At 38.0% G+C, this 24,963-nt stretch overlaps 4 protein-coding genes across 4 annotated transcripts; 2 read left to right on the top strand and 2 right to left on the bottom strand.

The window, feature by feature from the left end:
- The first annotated feature begins 469 nt into the window (after window positions 1-469).
- LOC107742712 (P2X purinoceptor 3-like) lies at window positions 470-1,856 on the top strand. The gene is made up of 6 exons (XM_016555749.1): window positions 470-481; window positions 577-713; window positions 788-881; window positions 971-1,036; window positions 1,120-1,197; window positions 1,273-1,856. Exons 1-6 carry the CDS (start codon window positions 470-472, stop codon window positions 1,405-1,407), a joined length of 522 nt encoding a protein of 173 aa, XP_016411235.1. The 3' UTR covers window positions 1,408-1,856.
- A 274-nt stretch (window positions 1,857-2,130) lies between these two features.
- Window positions 2,131-8,903, bottom strand: LOC107742621 (uncharacterized). Its single transcript, XM_016555670.1, has 6 exons — window positions 8,844-8,903; window positions 5,658-6,726; window positions 4,591-4,727; window positions 3,804-4,347; window positions 3,490-3,705; window positions 2,131-2,569 (listed from the first exon to the last, which is right to left on the bottom strand). Exons 2-6 carry the CDS (start codon window positions 6,462-6,464, stop codon window positions 2,372-2,374), a joined length of 1,902 nt encoding a protein of 633 aa, XP_016411156.1. The 5' UTR covers window positions 6,465-6,726; window positions 8,844-8,903; the 3' UTR covers window positions 2,131-2,371.
- On the top strand, window positions 8,128-13,847 carry rad9a (RAD9 checkpoint clamp component A). The gene is made up of 11 exons (XM_016555682.1): window positions 8,128-8,469; window positions 8,644-8,714; window positions 8,834-8,956; window positions 9,198-9,312; window positions 9,781-9,880; window positions 9,980-10,086; window positions 10,160-10,266; window positions 12,302-12,366; window positions 13,017-13,124; window positions 13,212-13,398; window positions 13,494-13,847. The coding sequence occupies exons 1-11, from the start codon at window positions 8,436-8,438 to the stop codon at window positions 13,614-13,616; spliced, it is 1,140 nt and encodes a 379-aa protein (XP_016411168.1). The 5' UTR covers window positions 8,128-8,435; the 3' UTR covers window positions 13,617-13,847.
- Window positions 13,727-24,510, bottom strand: LOC107742611 (uncharacterized). The gene is made up of 10 exons (XM_016555658.1): window positions 24,447-24,510; window positions 24,060-24,172; window positions 23,489-23,585; window positions 21,453-21,560; window positions 21,269-21,375; window positions 21,034-21,148; window positions 19,486-19,551; window positions 19,209-19,398; window positions 18,153-18,313; window positions 13,727-17,216 (listed from the first exon to the last, which is right to left on the bottom strand). The coding sequence occupies exons 2-10, from the start codon at window positions 24,170-24,172 to the stop codon at window positions 13,869-13,871; spliced, it is 4,305 nt and encodes a 1,434-aa protein (XP_016411144.1). The 5' UTR covers window positions 24,447-24,510; the 3' UTR covers window positions 13,727-13,868.
- Window positions 24,511-24,963: the final 453 nt, after the last annotated feature.

The following is a 24,963-nucleotide window of genomic DNA, read 5'->3' as shown; positions in this document are numbered from 1 at the left end:
TTTATTTGACTTTTCAAGGTTTTTTTATGCCCATCATAGACACAGATTAGGAAATTTAGTCTACCGCAGAAAAGATTAATAAGCCTTTCACACAAAAATCATGTTAACATGAAAATGTTAAAAAATGACAGGCCTTTTAAAAAATCGCTTGTAAATCTCTCATTATGCTATATTATCTCTAAATCTTTGATTCAATATTTTTGTCAAATTGTCTTCTTTCAGTTAGCACAGGTTTTGCATTTCTTTTTGGAACTGGTCATAGTCCTCTCTGATCCAACAGGGTCTGAGCTTATGCAGCTCAGTTTTGAATGAAAAATGCTTTTTTTTTTGTGGATAATATTGGCAATGCTCACTCCAAAACTGCATAGGCTGTTTCATATAGACTTTTTCCAGTGACACACACAATGACATTGTATATGGGGAGGTTTTGTCCCCAGAAGTGAGTTAAATCTGATAAAACCTCCCAGGTATGTCTTCAAAGGTGAAAATTATACATATAGATATACTATATATGATATGTATATATGAAGTAAACAATGTTTTTGTGTTGTTTGATGTGTGTGTTTTGTGTGTCAGGGAGGAGAGATTGGAATTAACATCAACTGGAAGTGTAATCTGGACTATAATGTGACGTACTGCAATCCCAATTACTTCTTCACACGCTTGGATGCTGCTTTTGAGAACAGCCTTGCTTCCAATGGATATAACTTCAGGTAGCACGTTAACACACATACTCATGCATCATTCTGTCTTTTCTGCAACTGCATCTTCTTTTTGTCTCTTCCAGGTTTGCTAAATACTATCAGTCCGAAGATGGGACCGAGCATCGAACGCTTCATAAAGCTAACGCCATCCGCTTTGAAATAATCGTGTCTGGCAATGTGGGTAGACTGTATAGCCCTAAATGCTATAAAGCAGCTTATGTGACATACGGACTTGTGCGTGTCTCATTTTGCTTATCTATTTGCAGGCAGGAAAGTTTAGCACTGTGCCATTTCTGATTAATTTGGTGGCAGCTTTCACTTCAGTGGGATTGGTAAGACAGTTGTGACACACACATTAATGCTGGCAAAACTGCTGGTTAGGCACATAATATCTAACTGATGTATATTTTTGCAGGCTACAGTGCTCTGTGACATCATCCTTCTCAACTTTCATAAAGGGGCGGACGAGTACAAAGCAAAGAAATTTGAAGAGGTGCCAGAGTTTACTGATGTAAATATGTAGAGATAAGTAGAGCGATGTCTTATCTTTGTGTCCTCTGTATGACAGGTATCAGGCGTTGTGTCCGAGTCAGCAAACAACAGACTCTATGAGGGAAGCCAGATGTCAATCAAAGCATTGGAGAAGAGCTCAAATGACTCAGGGACCTTTTCTATCGGACGGCAGGACCCGTCAAACCAATGAGACTTTCAAATAATATAGCTACTTCTAGATTTGTGATTATTTGCACTTTCGGTATAGTAATGGTATAGTAGTAGTTTGTTTTAAATCTGTGAACCTAGGGCTGGATTTGTTAAAGAGTTTAAATAAAAGCATTCTTCGGTCAAGCCCAAACCCTGAGAAAACACACATCTATACAAATAGCCTACACTACCAGTCAAAAGTCTGTATATGCACCTGATCATTCTTTATTCTTATTTTCTGCATTTTAGAATAATAACCAAGTCATCAAAACTATGAAATAACAGAAATGTAAGTATGAGAGTTACATAGTAACCAAAAACGTTAACCAATCAAAGCATCTTATTTCTTGAGCTTTAAACAGATTTTCCATGTTTGCTGGACAGTGTCTCATTTTCTCAAGAAATTCTTATCACAATTTACTGTATATTTGTCTACAAAATTTCATTTTAAGTTGCTTCATGTAAAAAGTGAGAGTTTTGATCAAACCTTTGACTGACAGTGTATATACAAACTAATTAAGCAGGAGTAAATTAAATTACATATAGAACAGTAAATCATTCATTAAATACTAGATAATCTTTCAGCGTGTAAAATGAACGAAGAAAGAAAATAATGATATGTGAGTATATGGATATTCTGTGTGTTTCATGTGAAATATTTGTCTAAATCAGCTTGATTTTCATTCTGATCACTTTATTTACTTGAACTTTATTTACTTGAGTAATGATATCTTGGAAAATAAATTGCACAACCTCTTATTACATTTTACTTAATTTTTAATAAAAAAATGCATTTAATGTAATGGCGTATCAAACTGATGCTGGCATATGGCAGTCTCATTAAAATGATTTTTTTTCCAGAATGTAATAATGATCATTTTCTGTGTCGCTCTTGTCTCTTGGAAGTACAGTCTCTGTTTATGTGAGCTGCAGAATTTCAGAGGTGGAGTCAGATGTGAAGAGAGTTAAAATTTGTACTTTCCTCTTCTGGATTTTAAAGACACAATCAACTTAGGGAAAGAAGGCCGGGGAGAAGGTTCTTCTTGCCAGTCGTTATCATTTTCTTCATCATCATTATCATCATCAGATTCTGGCAAATAGCTGGGCGGTAAGATGATAACCTCCTCAGAGAATCGAACGCATCGAGTGTCTTCCATCCTCCTCTGAGAGAAGAGGAGAAACCATGACATGATGGATTGTAATTGTGGACACTAATATGATTACAATGGATTCACAATTGATAGAATGTGTTTACAATAGACACATCAGCTGAAAAGAATTGCCATTTGAAATGACCAGCTGTTGCAGGCCTGTTCATGCTGTGTCTTATTATTCTCATTAAGGCTGCATTTATTTGATACAGTAAACACTGTGAAATATTATTACAATTTAAAATATTCTATTGGAAATAATATATTAGTTATTTACATAAAATGTAATTTATTCCTGTGATCAAAACTGAATTTTCAGCATCATTATTCCAGTCTTCAGTGTCACATGATCCTTCAGAAATCATTCTAATGTGCTGATTTGCTGCTTAAGAAGCTTTCTTATTATCGTCAGTGTTAAAAACAGCTGTTAATATTTTTGTGGAATCTGTACTACATTTTTCAGGATTCTTTGATCAATACAAAGTTCTAAAGAACATCATCTATTTGAAATAGAAATCTTTTGTAATATTATAATTACTGACTCAAAACCTTTGAATGGTAGTGTACAAGCTAAAATTAATAAGGATGGCCCTCATATCAGAGTTAAGTTTCTTACGTCACACATTAATCACACAGTATGACCTACAGTACCTGTCCAAAAAAAATTTTTTGTAGTGACGCACACCGTAGTAGCCTTGTTCACACGACAAGCTGAAAATCCAGCACCCCCCAAAAATTAATTCAACAAAGGCACTAAAACCACAAGCATCTTAACATAGTAACACATGTGCCTCTGTAGTAACAAACTCCCTTTATGTTCAAACCCAAAAACCAAAACCTGATCTTAATATTGATAAGTCAGTTATCAATAATATCAGTTAAAACTGCTTTATCAGAATGCACATTAACTTCTGACATATAGTACATCCTACCTTTTTGACCGCAGTCTCCAAAGTTTCAGAAGACTCTGAGTCTTGAGAGACGGAGTCCAGGAGCGAGTTGAGGGAAGTTGCGGCTGAAGGGTTTGAAGGCTGTGCCTCGTCCTCCATGTCTTGTGTTGTGTGTTCAAACGATGCCCTCCTTTTCGTCCAGTGCTCTCTTTTTCGGCTCAGAGATCCGTGGGATGTTACGGACAATCTTTTCATTGACTGAGAGAAAAGAAGGAAAGGAAACAAGAAAGAATATTTTTAATACTAATAACACAAGAAAAAAGTATTGTTTCTGCTTATAATGCTTATACTCTCACCTTAACATTTGAAAGGTCAAGGAGGGGAATAAAATCCTTCGTCCCACCTTGTGGCTGGTTATGACTGGGGCCGGACACTTGATTAGACGTCGGCTGTTGATCACTATGCTCAGTTGCCTTTGATTCATTCGGATCAAGCTGGGAAAACTGTGATTGTCCATTTGATTGCTCACTGTTGTGAGATTTGTTGGGGTTCAGATTGATGTTTTGTGACTGATCTATAAACGGGTCAGAAGTTTGTAGTGGATTTGTGGGGAGATCAGTAACACTCATTTGGGACGTCTCGGTCTGTTTATCGGAGGCCATGTCTTGTGCAAAGCTCTCTAGGTGCGGCGGTTGTGTCCAACCTAAATGGGAATCGGTTGGGTCTTTATGAGTCCATTTACTTGGCAATTCTTCTTCATGTGATTGGTTATTAGTATTTGGTAACTCGTTTGATTGCTCCGGTTTGCCGCAGTTAACTGAGAGAAACCGAGCCCACTCCGTACCGCTGAAGATCTCCTCCATTAAATTAGAAGTAGTTCCAAACGAGAACAGACTGTCACTGACAAGAAGGATGAAAGATCATGTAAACAGAATGCCATATACAACCAATGAAAATCACCTGAACCAGGATGTGGCTTTAATAGTTACAATAGATAATTTTACTCTTTTAGCCCCAAGGGGTCACACATTCTTTCTCGATGAGACAGTTTCACATGAAATAGAAAGTGATTAATGGATCACACCTGTGGAATGATAACTATGTCTGATGCATATTTCTAATGTCACTGGCTGATGTGTTTACCTCATGTAGCTTAGTGAACCAGGGCCATCTTCAGCCAGCACTGTGTTGATCTCTTCATGATGGATTTCTGTAGTCTCAGTGAGTGCTGTAGGTGTGTCGTTCACATCGATGGGCACCAATAACGAAGAGCGATTACTCTGAATATAAGCATAAAGGACATTCACTTTTAAAATAATTCCAGATTTTACTTGTGCTTGCCCTTAAAGGGTTAGTCCAAAAATGAATGAAAATTCTGTCATTAATTACTCACCCTACCTTGAACGTGGTAGTTACCTTGCTGTCTATGGGAGGGTCAGAGAGCCCTCATATTTCATCAAAAATATCTTAAATTGTGTTCCGAAGATGAACGAAGGTCTTACGGGTTTCGAACAACACGAGGGTGAGTAATTAATGACAGAATTTTAATTTTTGGGTGAACTAACCCTTTAAAAAGTCTCAGCCATGATGCTGAATTGTTTGGGTGATTGAATGCTGGCACATTGCTGTAAGGTTGGTAAAGCATTCTCGGTGGTTTTAGCATATTATGGAGTTGCTAGGGCATTGCTAGGTGGTTGCTAAGGCATTCTGGATGTTTTTAGCACATTAGGTGTGTTCCATTTGACTGTAAGTGGACTTCAAAGTGGACTTAGAGAATTTTGCCATCTTAAGTGTGATTCCAGTCTGAAGTGAGCGAACATGTTTAGTTTGAAGGGCACTGTGAACAGCATAGGGAATAAGTGTACATCGATACATCACTTCACAGGAAGTGGAGAAGGAAATTTACCCACCAGTCATTGCGCATCAGTCCAGTGCTTAAAGAAGTTTGATGTTTAAAACAAAGGCAATGTGGCACTATTATTGAGTTTAATTAGTCCCATGTGCGATTTGTAAGCGTACACCAACGTGCCAAACAGATTTTTTGGGGAGGATCATGCATTCGGTCATCCCATTAATAGTCTTGATCTTTACATGAGGCTAATTTAATATTTTTCCAGTGCTTGGCTCACTGTATTAATATTGATGTAAGTAAGCACCACTAATAGACAAAGAACTTGTCCCAAACTGGCTTGACTGACCCCAATACTCACTTGTACTTCACTCTGCACTTGTCTTTCTCCATCATCTCTTTGTCTGGTCGGTGTGTTTCTGTGTCTCTCTCTCCATCTCTCTTTCACATTCTGAGCCCACCTTTTAGCCTCCCCCCACTTCTTTCTACTTGTCTTTGGCGTATTTCCTGATTGCTCATGAAATCTGGTGCTTTCATTTCTCTCAGTCCCAGTACGCCAACTCCATGTGCCACTTTGACCTCTGACCTCTGTTTTTTCCAGCACTGAAGATGCTGTTGTTAGCGTTGGAGCTAAAAGATCAGGGGGGTTTTGGAAGGATTCTGTTTTGTATAAAGGTGGCACATTTGAGCTGGTCTCCCCTTCCAGAGAAAAATGTTGCTTCTTCTCCGGCATCTGATCGTCTCCAACCCAGGAAGTGACATCGCCCGTCCTCTCTGATGTGAAGCGCTTGTGTTCCCCCCAAATCAATGGTGGACGTTTAGGTCTACCAGAGAATCCTGAGTTGTGCTTACTGATCCTTCTGACAGGTTGTTTAGGAACAGAAGTCAATGCATCCCCAAAATTAGAAGATTGTTGAGTCCAAGGTTTCGCCCATTTATTCCAGACTGAGGCGCGTCCATCCTGCTCTTTACTGTTGGAAGAAAACCCAAACTGATCAATTGTTGTTTTAGATGAATCTTCCACTGGTTCAGCATTACATTCTCCAGACGGACTGCATGTTTGCATATCAGTGACTGAGCTACTGTTGGTCTGAGGGTTCAGTCGTAATTTCTGAAGCATAGATTCCAGTAGGGCATGAGAGTCTGAGACAGGGTCCAACTCCGCCATTGGACTCTATGGTACCACATGCGCACACATGAGTAGAGACAACTCACAGATATTGGGTAAGTGCAAGCATTCAAGCAGACTCGCTCTAGACGCTCAACTTTCACCCATGATAGTTACTGGTAGAGCTGTACAGTTCCATAGATCCTTCATTTATGTCATCATGTTAGTCCACACAAGTATTTATGCCCATCAGTCATTCAGATCCTCTTTGTTTTCCATCCGTCATGTGAGCTCTCAAAACTGTTTGATCCTTTCCCGATTTCTGAGTGTTGCAAAAGGAAGGAGTGCCATAAAGAATAGTGCAAAAGCCAGAAAGAGGTGTGTCCAACACCCAGATGGACAGGTAAGACAAGTGTGTCAGGATGAAACATTTTGTATTTTTGTCACTCCCTCTGACCAGCCGCTAAATGGCTGAGACACTGTGTCTTCTTGAGAACATTTCGACACCTTAATATGAAGTCACTGCTTCAGAAAGTTGAGTAATTTCATTTTATTGGTCACCCATTTTCTTTTAAGCAGCCAATGAACTGCAATTCTCTAATGCAAAATCACTTGTTGTAGTACACTAATTAAGTGTAGTAATTATGGTATTATATAGGTGGATTACTCTAGATTTATATTCATATTTATATAATATAAAGTAAAATACAATGAAGTGCAGTTACAATGAAATAATTATGGTAATGTGAAATCAGACATTAGATTAATGATGTAAAATTATGTAACCTTTTGAGTTAATTACTTTAAATAGTTTCATGACAGATTAACAGGTGTTGCACCAAACAATTCAGATTCGCATCAAACAATATTGTTAACTTCCACTAAAATACACACTATTACTTAAAAAATGCAATTTTATGCAACAGTGTAATTTGCCAGAAAAGACCCTTAGTCTAAGCTCCTCTTCTTAATGTTTTTATTATTATTATTATTTTTTTTTTTTTTTTTTTGAACGGGTGTTATTGTGAAAGTGAGAATGCGGCATACTATTATTATATTACTATCCATTTTACGGTTTAACATAGGCAATATATCAATACGTATCGCTTTTTATTTCTCCTCTTTCCTACTACTTGTTTCGCTTCTGTTTCAGTTTTTCATAACCATTTCTTACTATGTGTCAGTAAGTTGTTGTTATTTTAGCATTTAGTATTTTAGTGTTTGGCTCAGTGTTATTTTTTTTAGTATTACTGATAAACTAATGTAGTTTGATTTGTATTAGACGTATTTTAAATGCTAAATTTAAATTTAAATGTTTTAGTTTTGAAGTGTTGTTGTATGCATTTGTCATTTTTATTTAACTTCTTTTATTTTCTTAAATGTGTATATATATAGTATTTATAGAGTTTTAGCTTTTAGTTTTAATTACTTTTTCTTATTTGTAAGTCGCTTTGGATAAAAGCGTCTGCTAAATGACTAAAAGTAAAAGTAAAAATTATAAATCGTGAGGTGGTGCTGCTGTCACGGGAATTGTATTATGATTAACATTGTCGTGATGTCATTTAACTTTAAGTGGACCCGGCAGAACCTGTTGCTCATATTTAACCTCTTTCCTAACGCATTTTATGCTGTTCGTTTCATGTACTGTACATGAACCTGTACCTTTTGTATGTGGGCGCTTTGTTATGACGCAAACGCCGTATATCCCTAAACGCGAGATCCCTCGCGCTGATTGGCCAGAGCAGAAAATACGCGCCGCGTGTCGGATTCGAAGTAAACAGTGGCGCACACCTGCCAAATTCCTGAATTATCCGCTTATTGCAAGTTTACTTTTGTCTGAATGATGTACCATATGTTACGAGATAACAGATAACAGCTCTTAACTTTTCTTCACGATCAATTTCTTGCGTTATAATGGCCACTGGCGTCATGTGGCTGATTCCGTGGTTCGTCGTTAAAGATTCTGCTCCTGGCGCTGGATACTTTATGTAAACTCTGTTTAAAAGGAATATTGTTCACAAGCAAACCGTAATGGATTGTGTTGTAACCGGAGGAAACGTGAAAGGTAAATAGCTCGTGAGAGTAACTTCGTTCAGACGAAGTTCGTTTTTCAAAGCTGCATCATAAATAAACTTAAATGGTGTAACGTTAGCGTAACATAGACGTGTAAACAGGCTTCGCATGCACTTATATAAAATTACTTTATGAATAGAAGTATACTGATCCACACTTGTTGTAGTTTTAGCAAAAGCCATACATTCCCTGTCAAGAATCGGAGAGGACCTGTATTTGGAGCCTGTGGAGGATGGGGTATGTGTTTGTTTCCGGTGTTTATGATTGTTTAGCCTGATGTGAGGTGTTGGAATAATGTGTAATATGATTTTCTATGCTGTGAGGTCATGTGACTTGTGTGTGTCCTGTGTTTTTAGTTGGCCTTACGGTCGGTCAACTCATCCCGGTCAGCCTTCGCCTGCTTCCTGCTGTCTCCTCTCTTCTTCCAGAGATATCAGGCTGCTTCAGACCAGAGCTTCCGCTGCAAGATGCCCATCAAGGTGACATTTCCTGTTCCTGTTCATTCCATCCCTGCAGTTCCTCTTCATGTCTTTATGAGCTAAATACCTGTCCATTCATCACTTATACACTAGAATGTGTCTATATATATTAGTAATTTCCTCTTGCATGCACAGTTTTTTCAGGCAGGCTAAAATGTAAAAAGGAAATTCACAATGTACAGCAAAGTCTTCTTGATGGGAATGTTTTCCTGCTAGTCTGTCTTTGTCTTGTGTTCTTCAGAGTGTTCAGGCTGTGTTCAAGTCCCTGGCGTCTCTGGATCGCTCTGTAGAAAAATGCCGTATTCAGTTGAACAGTGAAACGAGTCGGCTGACCATAACTCTGCACTGTAAACATGGTAAAAACAGTCGGCTGAAAACACATTTTTTGTTAGTAGGATTAAATGTAAAATATATTATCATTGCACAGCTCTATATATAAAGTTGGAGATGCAAGTGGTCAACTTTGCCTGCTTGCATACATACAGCATACTCACATAAAGCGAGAAAATCTCAAATGCTTTATTGTTTATATCATGACAGAGTGTAACTATATTATCGGCCAGTTCTAATCTGCTAAATGCGATTATGAGGAATAAACATATTAAGATAGTATAAATATGAACAAACATTGTGATTTTTTGTAAAGCTGCTTTGAAGTGAGTATTATGAAAAGTGTTATACAAATTAAAATTGACTTGATTAACCTTTATTATGGCATGGCAATCAGTCAGTAATAAATTTTTTCTTCTAAATAAACTCAAAATCTTGCATACAAATGGCATATTTTACAGTATGATCACCTAAACTGTGTGTGTTTGTTACAGGGCTCTTGAAAACACACAATTTGTCCTTTCAGGACTGTGAGAGTCTGCAGGCCGTGTTTGATAAAGAGAGCTGTGCAAACGTGCTACAGGCTCAACCCAGGTTTACATTCATTTTAATACCTCAATATTATCAAGCCATTCGCATTCCCATTCAGAGTCTGTTTAATCATTTTCTGATGTACTTCGATGTCCACTGTAGGTTGATGGTGGACACAGTTCTGCATTTCCCTCCGTCTCTAGACGAGGTGAATCTGTCAGTGAGCAGTGATCGCGTGTGGCTCAGGAACCACGTGGAGGATGATGCAGGTATCAGTCATGTCAGTCTATATTCTTATGATATGCATGAAACGAATCAAGTCAAAGTTTTTTCCTCTCTCAGACTCTCTCAGAGCAATGATGACTGAACTGTGTTTGAGCTCGGAGGAGTTTGATCATTTTGCCGTCGGCACTCAGACCAGCGTCACCTTCTGCCTCAAAGAGCTCAGGGTGAGTGTGTTCTCACACAAACATTCACACCCAAAGACAGGCCTTAAAGACAACAAATCTAGCACAATTTGACAAATATCTGAGTGAAACAATATTTAAGGCCCCAACATCCAACTTATTTTTAACCTGAGTGTAGCTATTTGTAACCCGAATGTGTTGAGGCTTCCGGTTTCATCCGCATCCATTTACTTTTATCTGTACAAAACAGCTCGCTATGCTGCTTGATATTGCAAACTGGCATTTCTTAACATATTATTTTAATGTATTGTCTTAATTATAAACACACTGGTTTTTAGTGCAAATAGTTTGATTGGATCTATATATGAAGAGTTCATTTGCAAAAACCGATAAACGCCACTTTCGTCACCTTCTGCCTCAAAGAGCTCAGGGTGAGTGTGTTCTCACACAAACATTCACACCCAAAGACAGGCCTTAAAGACAACAAATCTAGCACAATTTGACAAATATCTGAGTGAAACAATATTTAAGGCCCCAACATCCAACTTATTTTTAACCTGAGTGTAGCTATTTGTAACCCGAATGTGTTGAGGCTTCCGGTTTCATCCGCATCCATTTACTTTTATCTGTACAAAACAGCTCGCTATGCTGCTTGATATTGCAAACTGGCATTTCTTATCATATTATTTTAATGTATTGTCTTAATTATAAGCACACTGGTTTTTTGTGCAAATAGTTTGATTGGATCTATATATGAAGAGTTAATTTACAAAAACCGATAAACGCCACTTTAAAAAAAAATTGTTAAAAAAATGCATTATTCTCCACATATAGCGCGATCTGAACCCTAAACACGTTTTGTCAAAAAAGCCAGTTTTGTCCACTTTCAAGGCATCGCGAGTTCACGTTTTACTGCAGAAGCCGACAAGCGCCCTTGTTGTTTTTGAACTGAAGCCGATAAGTCAATTTTAGCGAATCAGCGCACTGTATTCAGGTCAGGTGACAAGGCTACTTTCACTTTGAAAAGACGTGCTAGCTCAGAGGAGTTTCTTCAAAGCTGACTAAAAGTGATCGAGGATGCATAATTTCGACGAACTTGAACCTGTGATATCTTCTTCAGGGCGAAAAAGGAAAATAAAAGCTGAAACATTTTCACGGAACCTTGCAAAAACAGCGCGTTACCATGATGAGGGAAAAGCTCTGTGTATTGAGTGTAATCACATCCATACAGTTTATGATCACAACAACAACAACAACGTTTGTCAGGCATCAACATTGTCATCTGAATCAGCGCACTGTATTCAGGTCAGGTGACAAGGCTACTTTCACTTTGAAAAGACGTGCTAGCTGAGAGGAGTTTCTTCAAAGCTGAATAACAGTGATCAAGGATGCATCATTTCGACGAACTTGATGAACCTGTGATATCTTCTAAAGGGCGAAAAAGGGAAATAAAGGCTGAAACGTTTTCACGGAAGCTTGCAAAAGCAGCGCGTTACAATGGTGAAGGAAAAGCTCCGTGTATTGCGTGTAATCACATCCATACAGTTAGTCATTTTGTTGTGTTTTTGTCAGGTTTATTTATTTTTGCACGTCTACATTTATTATTATTTAATATTTTTAAGTACATCAAGTTAAACTAAATGAAAATGAGATATGATGCTGAAACAAAATGTTTGTATATTCATATATATATATATATATATGTTATTTATAATGATTATTTCAAAAAGTTATTTTTGGACCAAAAAAATGTTACATTTTCATGAAAGATTTGTAACATTTGTTTTAAAAAAAAAAAGGGATTTTTGTTATAGTAAAAACGTAAATAGGGTCAAATTTAATTACATTTTCAGACTTTTCTGGCGAGTAAACTTAAATAAATTACTAGCCAATGGCAATTCTATTGCCAAGGTGTCTGTAGAGGGTTGCAAAATCAAGAATGGATAAGAATGGCTCTTAAACATATTAAATAGGTAATTAGCTGTTTTATATATGAATATATTTTAACCTTGATTTTGCTATTAAAATAACCATAGAATGCTATAGCATTAAAACTAATGTTTTTGTCTCTCATCAGGGTTTGCTTGTATTTGCTGAGTCATCTGGTCTTCCAGTCTCTATGTATTTTGATGAGCCAGGCAGGTTAGTTTCTGTTTGCTTATGAACTAGCCCAAGTTCACTTTTTGTTCACATAGCTTATTTTAAAATATTTAAAATTGATATGTATGCTACCATGCAAAAGTTTGGATATGCAAATATTTTTGAAAGATGCCTCACCAAGACTGCATTTATTTGATGAGTAAAAACAGTGATATTGTTAAATATTACTAAAATTTAAAATCTGTTAAAATGTCATTAAAAGCTGAATGTTCAGCATCATTACTCCAGTCTTCAGTGTCACATGATCCTTCAGAAATCATTATAATATTCTCATTTGTAAGTCGCTTTGGATAAAAGCGTCTGCTAAATGACTAAATAAATAAAATTTGCTGCTCAAGAAAAATTTCTGATTATTATCCATGTTGAAAACAATCGTGCTGCTTAATATGTTTGTGGAAACTGATTTTTTTTTTTTTTTGGATTCTTTAATGAATCGAAATTTCAAAGAACTGCATTTATTTGAATCTTTTGTAACATTATAAATGTCTTTACTGTCACTTTTGATCAATTTAATGCATCCTTGCTAAATAAAAGTATGTATTTATTAAAAACAAATCTTATTTACTCCAAACTTTTAAGCAGCAGTGTATTTGTGTATACTCACCTGTGTGTGTTTGTGGTTGTGTTTTTAGTCCAGTTATCCTGAGTGTAACAGACAGTGTTCTGGAGGCAAATTTTGTCCTCGCTACACTGTCAGAGGACTCGCATCCAAAGAACCACGTCAACTCTGACACAAAACAGTAAGTAAAAATCATAAAATGTGGAATATAATCTTAAAAACTTTATATTGAGTTATATTTGTTACTTTAATACTTTTTCTTCCATAGCCCTGACACAGAACAACCACCAGATGACTTCATGAGCGATGACATGGACTCATTTCTCATCGCCATGGAGACCAGCGAACTACCTGGACCATCACATGCACCCGCATCCCCACCACGACCCTCCAATAACAGAAAGCACTCATTCAGTGAAGAGGAAGCACTTGCAGAAGGGCCTCCCAACAAAAAGGTACAATAATTATTTAAATGAATCATTTGTTTAAAAATATAAAACCCAATGCCCAGATCTCACTAATATTCAGTCCCTGCTTTCTTTCCTTTCAGTTTTGTTCGCTTTTCTTTGGTTCAGTTCTGCCCACTCCCTCTCAGTTGCCCAATCAGACGATGCAGAGCCAGGAAGTGCTTGCAAGTGACAGTGAAGATGAAAATCAGACAGAAACATCATAACCGCCCATCGACTGAACTCAGACGTAAAGGATGTGGAAAAAACACTCCCACATCCAACCTCACAAAGACTGCTGAATACATTTACACACAAATGTCTCCTCCTGATTTTATTTTTCTATGAAAATAATTATGGTTTTAAACCAAGAGATGAAGCAGTGAATATAACAAGCCACATCAAATCATTGCACAAGTCACATTAAAACATCTCACTCCCACTGCGGAATACAAATATGTGATCGAGTCTCTGATTATTTAAAAATATCCGTCAGAAAAAGGGGCAGAGTTTCTCCTGGCGTGAGATGTCTGAGAGTTACTGTTCCCGGGGGACACGACATTATCAGCACCCTTCCTGCTGAGCACCTGGAAGCTCCTTCCTCTTGTCTGAGGCTTTTTCCTTTCTTTGTCTTTGTCCTTTTCCATTTCCTTCTCTTGTTTCTTTCTGTCTTTCTCTTCTCTTTCTTTTTGCTCTTTCTCTCTCTTTCTCCTCCTCCTCTCTTTCGCCGTCAGCCCCTCCTCTTTATTGCTAAAGTCCTGGATGAGGATTTTGGGGACGGGGGCTTTATTGGTCTCCCCTCGGAGACGGCGAAACAGACCCAGACGTTTTGGGGTGCCTGCCTTTGTCAGTGAGTTAGGCTGAGCGTGTGTGTCTTGTGTTGGTGCGTCTGTTGTCTGTTCTGAATGTGTGTGTTCTTGCTGCTGTGGCTCTTTGAAGGTGTCCTCAGAGAGGATTGTGGGATAGGAAACCCGCGAGCTGGAAGTCCTGCGCACGCAGAGGTGAGCTGGTGGGACGTTTGGGGATTTTGAAGATTGAATTGAAGAGAGGGACTCTAACCCTTGGCTGTCTCCTGGTATTGCACATTCACTGTTATGAGGGTTGCCAGTTCCAGCAGTTACATGCTCTCTGCTGGTCTCCGAGTTGTCAGATCCGGTTGTGACATGATCATCTTTGTAATCTTGGTTGCCAGATCCAACAGCAGAATCTATTATATTGTTCTCAGGGTTGCCAGATTCACTTGTAGAAGGCACATCATTGGGCTCTGGGTTGCTAGATCCAGTGGTCACATGCTCTCTGCTGGTCTCTGAGTTGTCTGATTCATTTGTGACATGCACTTCTTTGTGATCCGGGTTGCCAGATCCAACAGCAGAATCCACTATATTACTCTCTGTGTTGCCAGATCCAGTTGTAACTTGCACATCATTACATTCTGGGTTTTCAACAGGAGAACCAACTATATTGCTCTCTGAATTGTCAGATCCAACAGCAACTTCCATGCCATCGTTTTCTGGTTTTTCAGTGTCAGTGGTAACATCTGTCATTTTGCATTCAGGGTTGCCAGATCCCGTTGTAAAATGCACATCATTGTTTTCAAGGTTGCCAACAGCAGAATCCTCTGGGTTGCCAGATTCACTTGTAACAGGCACAGTGTTGTTCTCTGGGTTGCCAGATTCACTTGTAACAGGCACAGTGTTGTTCTCTGGGTTGCCAGATTCACTTGTAACAAGCACAGTGTTGTTCTCTGGGTTGCCAGATTCACTTGTAACAAGCACAGTGTTGTTCTCTGGGTTGCCAGATTCACTTGTAACAGGCACAGTGTTGTTCTCTGGGTTGCCAGATTCACTTGTAACAGGCACAGTGCTGTTCTCTGGGTTGCCAGATTCACTTGTAACAGGCACACTGTTAATCTCTGGGTTGCCAGATCCAGCAGCAATTTCCATACCATTGCTTTCTAGTTTGCCAGATTCGGCAGTGATGTCTATTGTGTTGCGTTCGGGTTTTTCTGATCCAGGAGCAGCATGTATTTCGTTGCTTTCTGCATAGACAGATCTACAAATACCATCCTCTACATTGTTTGTGAGTTTGCTTGATTCATCAGTATTGGCTTCACAACATGCTATATTTTCAGGTGATTCATTTACTTCACTAATTTTGGGATTGATCTCACGGATTTCTTTATTACCACATCTGCCAACAGAGTGTGTAGATGCTACTGTTGCATCCTGAGGTTCAAGGATGATGGTGCCATCAGCAGAATCCACTTCACTTTGCTCTGGGTTGCCAGATCCTACTGCATCCTCCACAGTGGGATCTGTTGGACAATGCTCCAACTCTTTGGAAGTAACAGTAGCATACATGTCATTGTGCTCTTGGTGGCCTGATTGGGATTGCTGTAGGGGATCTGCTGATCCGTCCAGATGCTCTCTTTCACTTTCTTGTTCAGTTTTTAAAGAGGATGATGTTAGTGCTGCTTCAGATGGTGACACGGTTTCTTTACCAGCACTATGAGAGTGACTGTCACTCTCTTCTAAGCTTATATCTTGTCTGTCTTCCTCCAATCTCTTGTCATCTTTCTCCTCATACATCTTTAAAGGGTCTGATATCTCTGTGGTCTCCTCAGGGAGAACATCAAACTCTTGCTGAATCCCTTCCTCCTTGTCTGCATCAGTACGGTTTTCACCAATAGGCTGAGTCTCCTCAACTTCCTCTATAGCTGTGTGTATGAACAAACTGTCTTTTGGTCTTTCCAAGTGTTCATGTTCTTCATGTTGATCTCTAGATGTTTGAGACCTCTCTTCCTTCTGGACAACATGTATCTGTATCTCTTTCTCTGGGATATTTTCCTCATTTTCTTCAGTCACTATGATGTTTGGCAACCTATCTTCTTCAGTTTCTTCTTCTTGTTTGCAATATTCTGTTCGTATTTCTTCTTCCTGGATGTTGCTGTCTGGTTGTATTTCCTCTTCCTGTTTACTGGAGTCAGTCTGTATGTCTTCTTCCTGTGATGTACTTTCCCCACATGCCTCTAAATTTCTCTCAGTCTCCACAGTCTGTTCATCTTGACACGTCTGTTTGTCTGTATTCTGTTCATTTTGATTTGTTGGTGCTTCTGTATTCTGATCATCTTGAGTTTTGTCTTTTTCTATATTCTGTTCAACCTGATGTCCTTGCATTTCTGTACTCTGTGCATCTTGATTTGTGTCCTGTATATGATGATTTGTCTGTATGCTTTCCTCAACCTCAAACCCAGCGGTCCTTTCTTTCTCTTCACCTCGTGTTGTTTCTGAATTCTCTTTCTGTTGGTTCAAAGATGTTTCTGTATGCTCTTTCTCAAAGACATCACAGTCAATAGTGGAGGACACCACCACTGAGATGTTGGGAGGTGTGCTGTGATCTTTGTGTGTGCAGAGTTCGTCCGCTAGCCTGTCCCTTTTGACCCTTTGCTCCCCAACGATACCGCACACACTCCTCCTCCTCACCTCCTCGTCATCGCTCTCCTCCATCACACTTTGCGAGAATTTTCTACCCCCTCCATCCCACTCCTCTGTGTCAGTCTTGCTGCTCCTCTTTCTCCATTTCTTGCGCAGAACTGAAGGAGAAAGAGAAGAATGTGAGCGCATGAGAGGAAGAGTCAGGCTTCCCTTCGGTCGCTCCTTCTTTTCATGTTCCTTTTGTTTGTCCTGCGCTCTCTCCCATGCCATTCGGTATCCGTGACAGCGCCCTCGCGGGTCAAAGGTCGAGTTTGGTCTCTCTTTTTTCCATTTCTCCAGCTCTTTCTCAGTTTGTTTTTGCAGGTCCGCCCAGGACAGGGACACCGAACATACCTGAGGGTGTAACAGTGGTTTTGAGTAAAGAAGTCCAACAGTTAGCGGAAGCTAGAGATTACAGTTTATAAAGTTTTAAATATGAATATTTTTCTTACACAAATGCATCGATTTGCTTCAGAAGGCCTTTATTAACCCCCCGGAGCCGTGTGGAGAACTTTTATGATGAATGGATGCACTTTATTGGGTTTCCAAATCTTAACACCCATTCACTGCCATTATAAATCTTGTAATAGCCAGAACATTATTTAATATAACTCCGACTGTATTCGTCTGAAAGAAGAAAGTCTTATACACCTAGGATGACTTGAGGGTGAGTAAATCATGGGGTAATTTTCATTTTTGGGTGAACTATCCCTTTAATGCGTATAAACAGCAGATGGTCTAAATGTAAATGCATATTCATGACAGTAGGTCGCAGTTTTAGACAGTTAACCCAGTTCACAGGAGAAGAAAGAAGTCAAACAGTATTTAAATATTTTCAAATACTCAGTTTTCAGATTTTTGTGTTCACTATGGTGTTTATCAAACAACACCGAATACAAGAGTGCAGAGATAAGAGAGCTGGTGTTGTGAGAAATCAGGTCTCTATCAACTAATAGTTAAACTAAGTACACACAAATGACATTAATTTAAAATATGTATATAAATGCTTACTATGTAGTGCATAATAAAATTAACTGGACAAAAAGTTCACTTGATAAAGTTAAACAATATTAAATTATTTAACATTGATCCTAACTGAAATATTTACACGTTTAACACGAAATTACATTAAAGATTGTTGTGAATATTGTCATAATTGTGTAAAGCAGATGAGTGTTGTATAGGCTAAGCTCTCAGGCTAACCAGGTATCTGCATGCAAATCATACAGAGATTCATTAGGGTGTGAACAGGCCTTTATTCAGATGAGTTGAAATAATCAGTAATATTACCTCATGGATAAAGGCATCAGCCTGCTCATGTTGAACACGCTGTTTTACACCTCGCAGTCTTTCCAGGGTTTCCATCTGTCCATCACACTCTTTTCGCAGCCGTCCTTCTCCCAGACAGCGGCGCACCAGCACCACAGCGACCTGAAACAAAACACGCACACCTGCAACACACACAAGCTGTGCTCAATGCATGGACTCCAACAACAGCTCAACATGGCAAGAGGTGTAATAAAGGTGCACTCAGCATTTTTTCATAAAACTAAATACAACCAAAGAATGGATGGTACTTTTGACAAATAGGTTTTAAAACTGGTGGTATTAGTGGCCTAACAAATGTTTTATTCTGCATAATGCAAGTTGAGCTGTGCTAACCGCCCTGCTGAAATCACATGGCCTGTTTCACACTGTATTCAATAGCAAACGGACACTATCGGACACTTATTGTTGCAGAATAAACAGTGGTAAATGGTGACAAATATTGCAACAGTAGCACCCAGTATCTGAAAATGTTTGCATGATTTGCCATCCAAGCCAATAGGTGGCAGTATAACGTCTAAGACCACAATCAAACCAACAATTACTTATGGTGTGTTCAAGTCATGTCGGATAGATCGTATTTACGAGTTGAACGCACATGAACGCCACCACAAAGTCATTATTACGAGTGGGAAACTCGAAATTTTCTTTAAGCCCCGAGTTTCCGAGTTGGGGGCGTGTCAATGAGAAACATGGCGGAATCGATGGATGCAACGTCTGTAGTTGACGGTAAATTTTTGTTTAAATTGATGGTTTAGTTGTCCTATAAACTTAAATTGGTCATGTTCTTGTTACGCAGCTAGTTAATGAAATCCAAGTAAAAAAATGCAGACCCTGTTGTATTTTCTTGTAATTTATTAAAAGAAGGTACACCGCCATCTTGTGCCGACTAAACTGACTTGAACGCATCTGACGTCGTAATTACGACTTGTCAACTCGTAAGTACGAACGTCCCAGGAGGACTTGAACGCAGCATTAGTGCATCTTTAAATCATGCAAATATATAGTTAAAAAACAAACCACAGCAGAAAAAGAGATCCCAGACTCTGAGCAGAGTGTCGAAGGGCAGGTGACGGCTGTACAGACACATCAGCCAATCAGTGGCAAACATGAGAGGCTCCACCCCCTGATTCTGTAGGTGTTTGTGTGCGGCAGGACACTGTTTTTTTAACACGCTTGAGAGAACAGCAGCATCGAATAAAACACCTTCCTGAAGAGAAAGAAAAATAAAAGCCTATTTTTCATTTTTCACACCCATTTAACAGCTGTTTTCAAGGTTACTGTAAAGATGCCCTACCAGCAGAGGGCTGTAATATCCAGGGAGGTAGAGCTCACTAATCTGCGCCAGACACCAGAACGCCTCCTAAAACAAAGCAAATAATTAGGCCATATTAAGCATCAAGGATACTAGCAAACAAACTATTTCTGCAGTAGCCAATACATACAATTTCAGATATAATAGCTGGACACCACTCATGGAATTAAATATTTAAGGGGCAGTTCTCCCAAAGATGAAAACTCTGTCATCATTTACTCACCCTCAAGTGGTTTCAAACCTGTATGAATTTCTTTCTTCTGTTGAACACAAAAGAAGATATTTTGAAGAATGTTGGTAACCAAACAGCTGCAGGTAGCTACTGACTTCCATAGTGTTTTTCTTCTATGGAAGTCAATGGCTACTGGCTACTGTTTGTTTCCCAACATTCTTCAAAATATCTTCTTTTGTGATTAACATTTCATTGTTGGGTGAACTATGCCTTTAAATAATAGTATTGAGGTCATGTGGCAATAAATGGTAGTAAACTACTGTTTGAAATTGTTTAGCATTGCATAATTTGTTTCGTATGAGATCAGTAACATTTTAAAAAAAGAAATGAATACTTTAATACACCAAGGATGCATTAAATTGATCAAAATAAACAGTAAAGACATTTATAATCTTGCAAAAATTAAATGCTGTTTTTTTTATTTCTATTCAAAGAATTCTGAAAAGAAATTATCATGGTTTCCACAAAAATATTAAGCAGCTGTTTTCAACATTGATAATAATAATAATAAATGTTTCCTGAGCAGCAAAGCAGCATATTATAATGATTTCTGAAGGATCGTGTGACACTGAAGACTGGAGTAATGATGCTGAAAATTCAGCTTTGATCACAGGAATAAATTACATTTTATAATATATGAAAACAGAAAACAGTAAAATTATTTACAATTGTAAAAATATTTCACAATATTACTGTTTTTACTTTGACTTATTTCAAAAATGCCCCCAAATGTTTGAATGGCAGTGTACATTATAAATGTATGTTTCACATATTATTTGTGACCCTGGAGCACAAAAGCAGTCTTAAGTCACTGGGGTATATTTGTAGCAATAGCCAAAAAAACATTGTATGGGTCAAAATTATAGATTTTTCTTTTATGCCAAAAATCATTAGGATATTAAGTAAAGATCATGTTCCATGAAGATATTTTGTAAGTTTCCTACTGTAAATATATTAAAACTTAATTTCTGATTAGTAATATGCATTGCTAAGAACTTCATTTGAACAACTTTAAAGGTGATTTTCTCAGTATTTAGAATTTTTAGTATTTTTTTGTACCCTCAGATTCCAGATTTTCAAATAGTTGTATCTTGGCCAAATATTGTCCTATCCTAACAAACCATACATCAATGAAACGCTTATTTATTCAGCTTTCAGATGACGTATAAATCTCAATTTCGAAAAATTGACCCTTATGACTGGTTTTGTGGTCCAGGGTCACATTTGGTTGTTTAATCTGTAATAGCTCTTTGTTATTTACTGTATTACCAGGTAAATAATCATGACAGAAGCAGTACCTCGGCAGGCATGTTCATCAGAAGGACAGCTGCCACTGGACCCTGCGCCTGACAGTAGCCCTCGTCTGGACGATACTGAGTGTACGCTTTCAGGACCTCCAGCAAGTCCTTCTGACTGCTCATACAGAGACCAGACAGAAGCAGACACCGCATGAGAACGGGAGCTTTATGACTAATGTTGTGAATTATAATGCTGCAGAGCACATTGAAAGGGAAGGGAACGGCAACACAGTACCCATGACCGTCTTTGGACTGGAACATCTCGTGGAAGGGAAATTGTCTGTCTGTGTCTCTTTTGATGATATCGGTCCATCCCTGATGATCTGGAGCTTTAACTAGACGCTAGTGGAGACAGAGGAAACACAGGGCTTATATAAGAGTATATAAAAAAGATGATACAAATATGACCAATCACTTACTTTATAGAGTTCTTGACTTTTTTCTTTTCTATCCTTAGCTCCACAGAGCAGTGGCCAGCCCTTTGCCCTGACGGATGCTGGGATGCCCTTCTGACACTGACCTTTGACCTGACACAAAGAAAGAGAGCTGAGCGATGCTGTTGACTACCGTAAGACTCATGCTACGAAAGCTGTTTTGACTGCAGATGACTTTTGGAAGAGTTTTGGAAATGTTAGCATATTGGGTATTATTGGATAAAACATTTAGTTAATAATTACCTTAGCATTAAATATAATGATCCTAAATCTTCTTTTTTATGATTGGTCAAGGTACATACAGAGGAATTTGGCACTCATTTGCAGGCTGCAGTATTTGACATTCAACATCCTGTATCATATGTAGGCCGACTGACAATGATATGAGGTCTCACACAATAATCAGCAGACGAATAAAGGCTCAAAGAATCAATCAAGATCATAAACAGCGGAATACATTTATTTTCAAAACTACTTTGATGATTTTGTTTGTCATCACATTTTTTCTTTATGGCCAGCTTGAGCCAATGGCAGCTTTTGAAACATCTGGGCAATTTACACATCTCTAATTCATTAACTGATTACAGATTTATGAATTTTCAAGTTCCATAAACAGGCCTCTACAGTTTACAGCTGTTCAACTTACAAATAATCTGAACGTTATTATTCTTTCTCTTCTCTGTCCCTTGTGAAAAACAAATGTGCTTAATTGTAACTTCAAATCTTGAAAGTATATTTTTAAAAAAAAAACTACTAGCAGATAATACAATTATCAGATAATAAATATTAATGAAACAAAAGGCCACTTAAGTGTACTTGAAGAGAGTTCACTCTCATGACTTTCTTAACACACTCAAGTAAAACAAGTAAAAGTGCACTTTGATATAATGTCAAATTGAAAGTTTAACTTATCAAATAATGATGTTGTAATAATCTTGTCATGCGTGAAAGACATAGTTTACATTTATTTTTGATGTGGAGACTAATATACAAAAGGACAATGTAAAGCACTTGATTATCATTTTTAACTGCAGAGTTATTTGATATTACATTTAGAGTTAATGGCCCGGTTTCACAGACAGGGCTTAGACTAAACCAGGATTAGGCCATAGTTCAATTAGGACATTTAAGTCATTTTTATAAACATGCTTAGAAAAAAACATTACTGGGGTGCATCTTGAGACAAAACAAAGGCACTGATATATTTTAAGATCAATCAGTGCAAGTTTCTTTCAGTTAAAACAGCTAAGACTTACATTTTAGTCTAGGATTAGGCTTAAGCCTCGTCTGTGAAACCGGGGGATAATATTTTAAATACTACAGTGCAACTTCTTCATTACAAATGTGTAATTAGGAATATATTTAAATACATGACATAAAGGTTTCAATAGAAATGATATTAAAATATATTTTAGTTCATCATAAATGCTTGTCAGTACATTTGGCAGTACACATTAGCTATATTTCAAAGACAACGGAAGTAATTATGAAATTACACATAAATATTATTTAAGTGGTCATAAAAGCAGACTAAAATTCAGCTAATTGCATTTAATATACATTTAAAATGAAAAATGAATATATAAAATAAAAATGAATGTATATTATTTCCGTAAGCACTTTTTTTCTTTAAAGTATGCTCAAGTGTACTTGTATTTCCACAAGGGGTTGGCACAAAATTTATAATTTTATCATTGCATGACTAAAAATGTTTTTTTTTGAAGAAATGCGTGTCCATGCAAATCTTGCCACAACAACGTAAGAGTTGGCCTGACAGATGCTTTTCCATGTGAATTATACATTCCAACTGATAAATATGAATTTCTTTTGTCTTCATGATATTTTCTATCATAGTGCTTAGATATTGCTGGGACTCCATGTTTGAATAAATGTCTGAATGATATTCTGGTCCCTAGATATGGATGGGGGCCACAACTTATTATATTAAAAAATGTGCTAGATATAGATTTGATTTTATGTACAATTTTACACACAAGTATACAATAGCAAGATAGACACACCTTGTTGCTCTTTTTCTCCATCACTTGCTCCCATTGAGTCATGAGGTTGAGCCACTTGGACTCTCGATGTCTCACTAACTCAGGACATGGACCGTCACTGTCAACAACACACACAATCAGCAACACTACACTCACAATACAGCAGCATCACTGTCACTGTACAGTCAGTGTGAACATACTTTCCACTGAAGCAGAAAATCACACACCTTTACCCTGCTTCCTAACTCACTCTCACTAAAGCGCGTCCCCATACCAGAGCACAGCACGAGTGTCACAAGAGGCAAACACGCACAAAAAACAGGAAACCACACTCTGACAGGCTAGAAATCACCATGGCAACATGACAGGATGTTGAGAAGGAGAAAATGAGAGTAAGAAGTGCGGAAGGTGACGGTAACATGGTGAATTATGAATTATCAATATTGGTAATACAGAATTAGAAGCACCTTGACCACAGATGATATATTTAATCACACACACTGTGCTCAACTAGGGCTTACAGCATACAAATACAGTCAAGAACACTTAAATCAGGTTCCACCTAAACTCTGAGCCAGACATCAACACTGACCTGTCAGTTTCTCCATTCCCTAGAATGAAGCCGAAGCGGTTCGTCTCCATAACCGTGACCTCTGGCCCATGATTCCCCTCCTCATCCTTGCTATGGTCTGATTTAACAGACATCTATGCATGTGTGAGAGAGAAATGCATCCAGAAACATGATGTCATGTTTGATAACGAATGGATTTCTATGTCAGTCTCATTTCTGTTACCAAACAAGCGCCATTTTAAAAGCAAATTAATTTGCATGACACAATATACATGGCACTGTAGTATGTATTGATTTGGAATTAAACCCTATTTACTAATGCACATTAAGCACCGAATCATCATTAATACAGTAGAACAACAGAAAAACACAGTCAATTGTGAGATAATGGTCAGTAGAGCAAGTTACCTTCACGCTTCTGCCAAACTCAAAGGTGCCGTTGTCCTCTGATGGGAGGGAAGACAACTAAGACAAAGACTTCCGCTGTAAAGTCAGCTAGTGTGTGGTTGTGCATGTGTGTGTATGTGTGTGCGTGTTTGAATAACTTGGCTGGAGGAAAGGCCATGTTGGATCCTCCTTTATGATGAAAATCAAATAGTCCAGTGATTTCTTGTGTTAACCATTATAAGGAACTGAAAGTTCAGTTTTACTAGTGCCCTGTGATGATGACATGCATCAGGTAACGTCACATTCATTGAGACACTACATTGAATACACTCTGCAGGACTAGAGTGAAGGAGGGTGAAGTGGGAAACTTGAGAATTTGTCACTGGCTTTGTTTTAAAATATATTCCAAATGGCTCATATCACAATATTATTTTAGAAATACACGAGTTGTACCATACAGATCAAAAAGGAAGTGTTTCATACAAAACCTCAAATGCTCAAGTGGATTTTGCCCTAAACTGTGGTAAATGTGACTACA

Source organism: Sinocyclocheilus rhinocerous, unplaced genomic scaffold (assembly GCF_001515625.1).
Source record: "Sinocyclocheilus rhinocerous isolate Xijiao unplaced genomic scaffold, SAMN03320098_v1.1 scaffold70, whole genome shotgun sequence".
Classification (NCBI taxonomy): Eukaryota; Metazoa; Chordata; class Actinopteri; order Cypriniformes; family Cyprinidae; genus Sinocyclocheilus; species Sinocyclocheilus rhinocerous.
The sequence above is the reverse complement of the archived record's forward strand: the minus strand, read 5'-3'. Positions and strand labels throughout refer to the sequence as shown.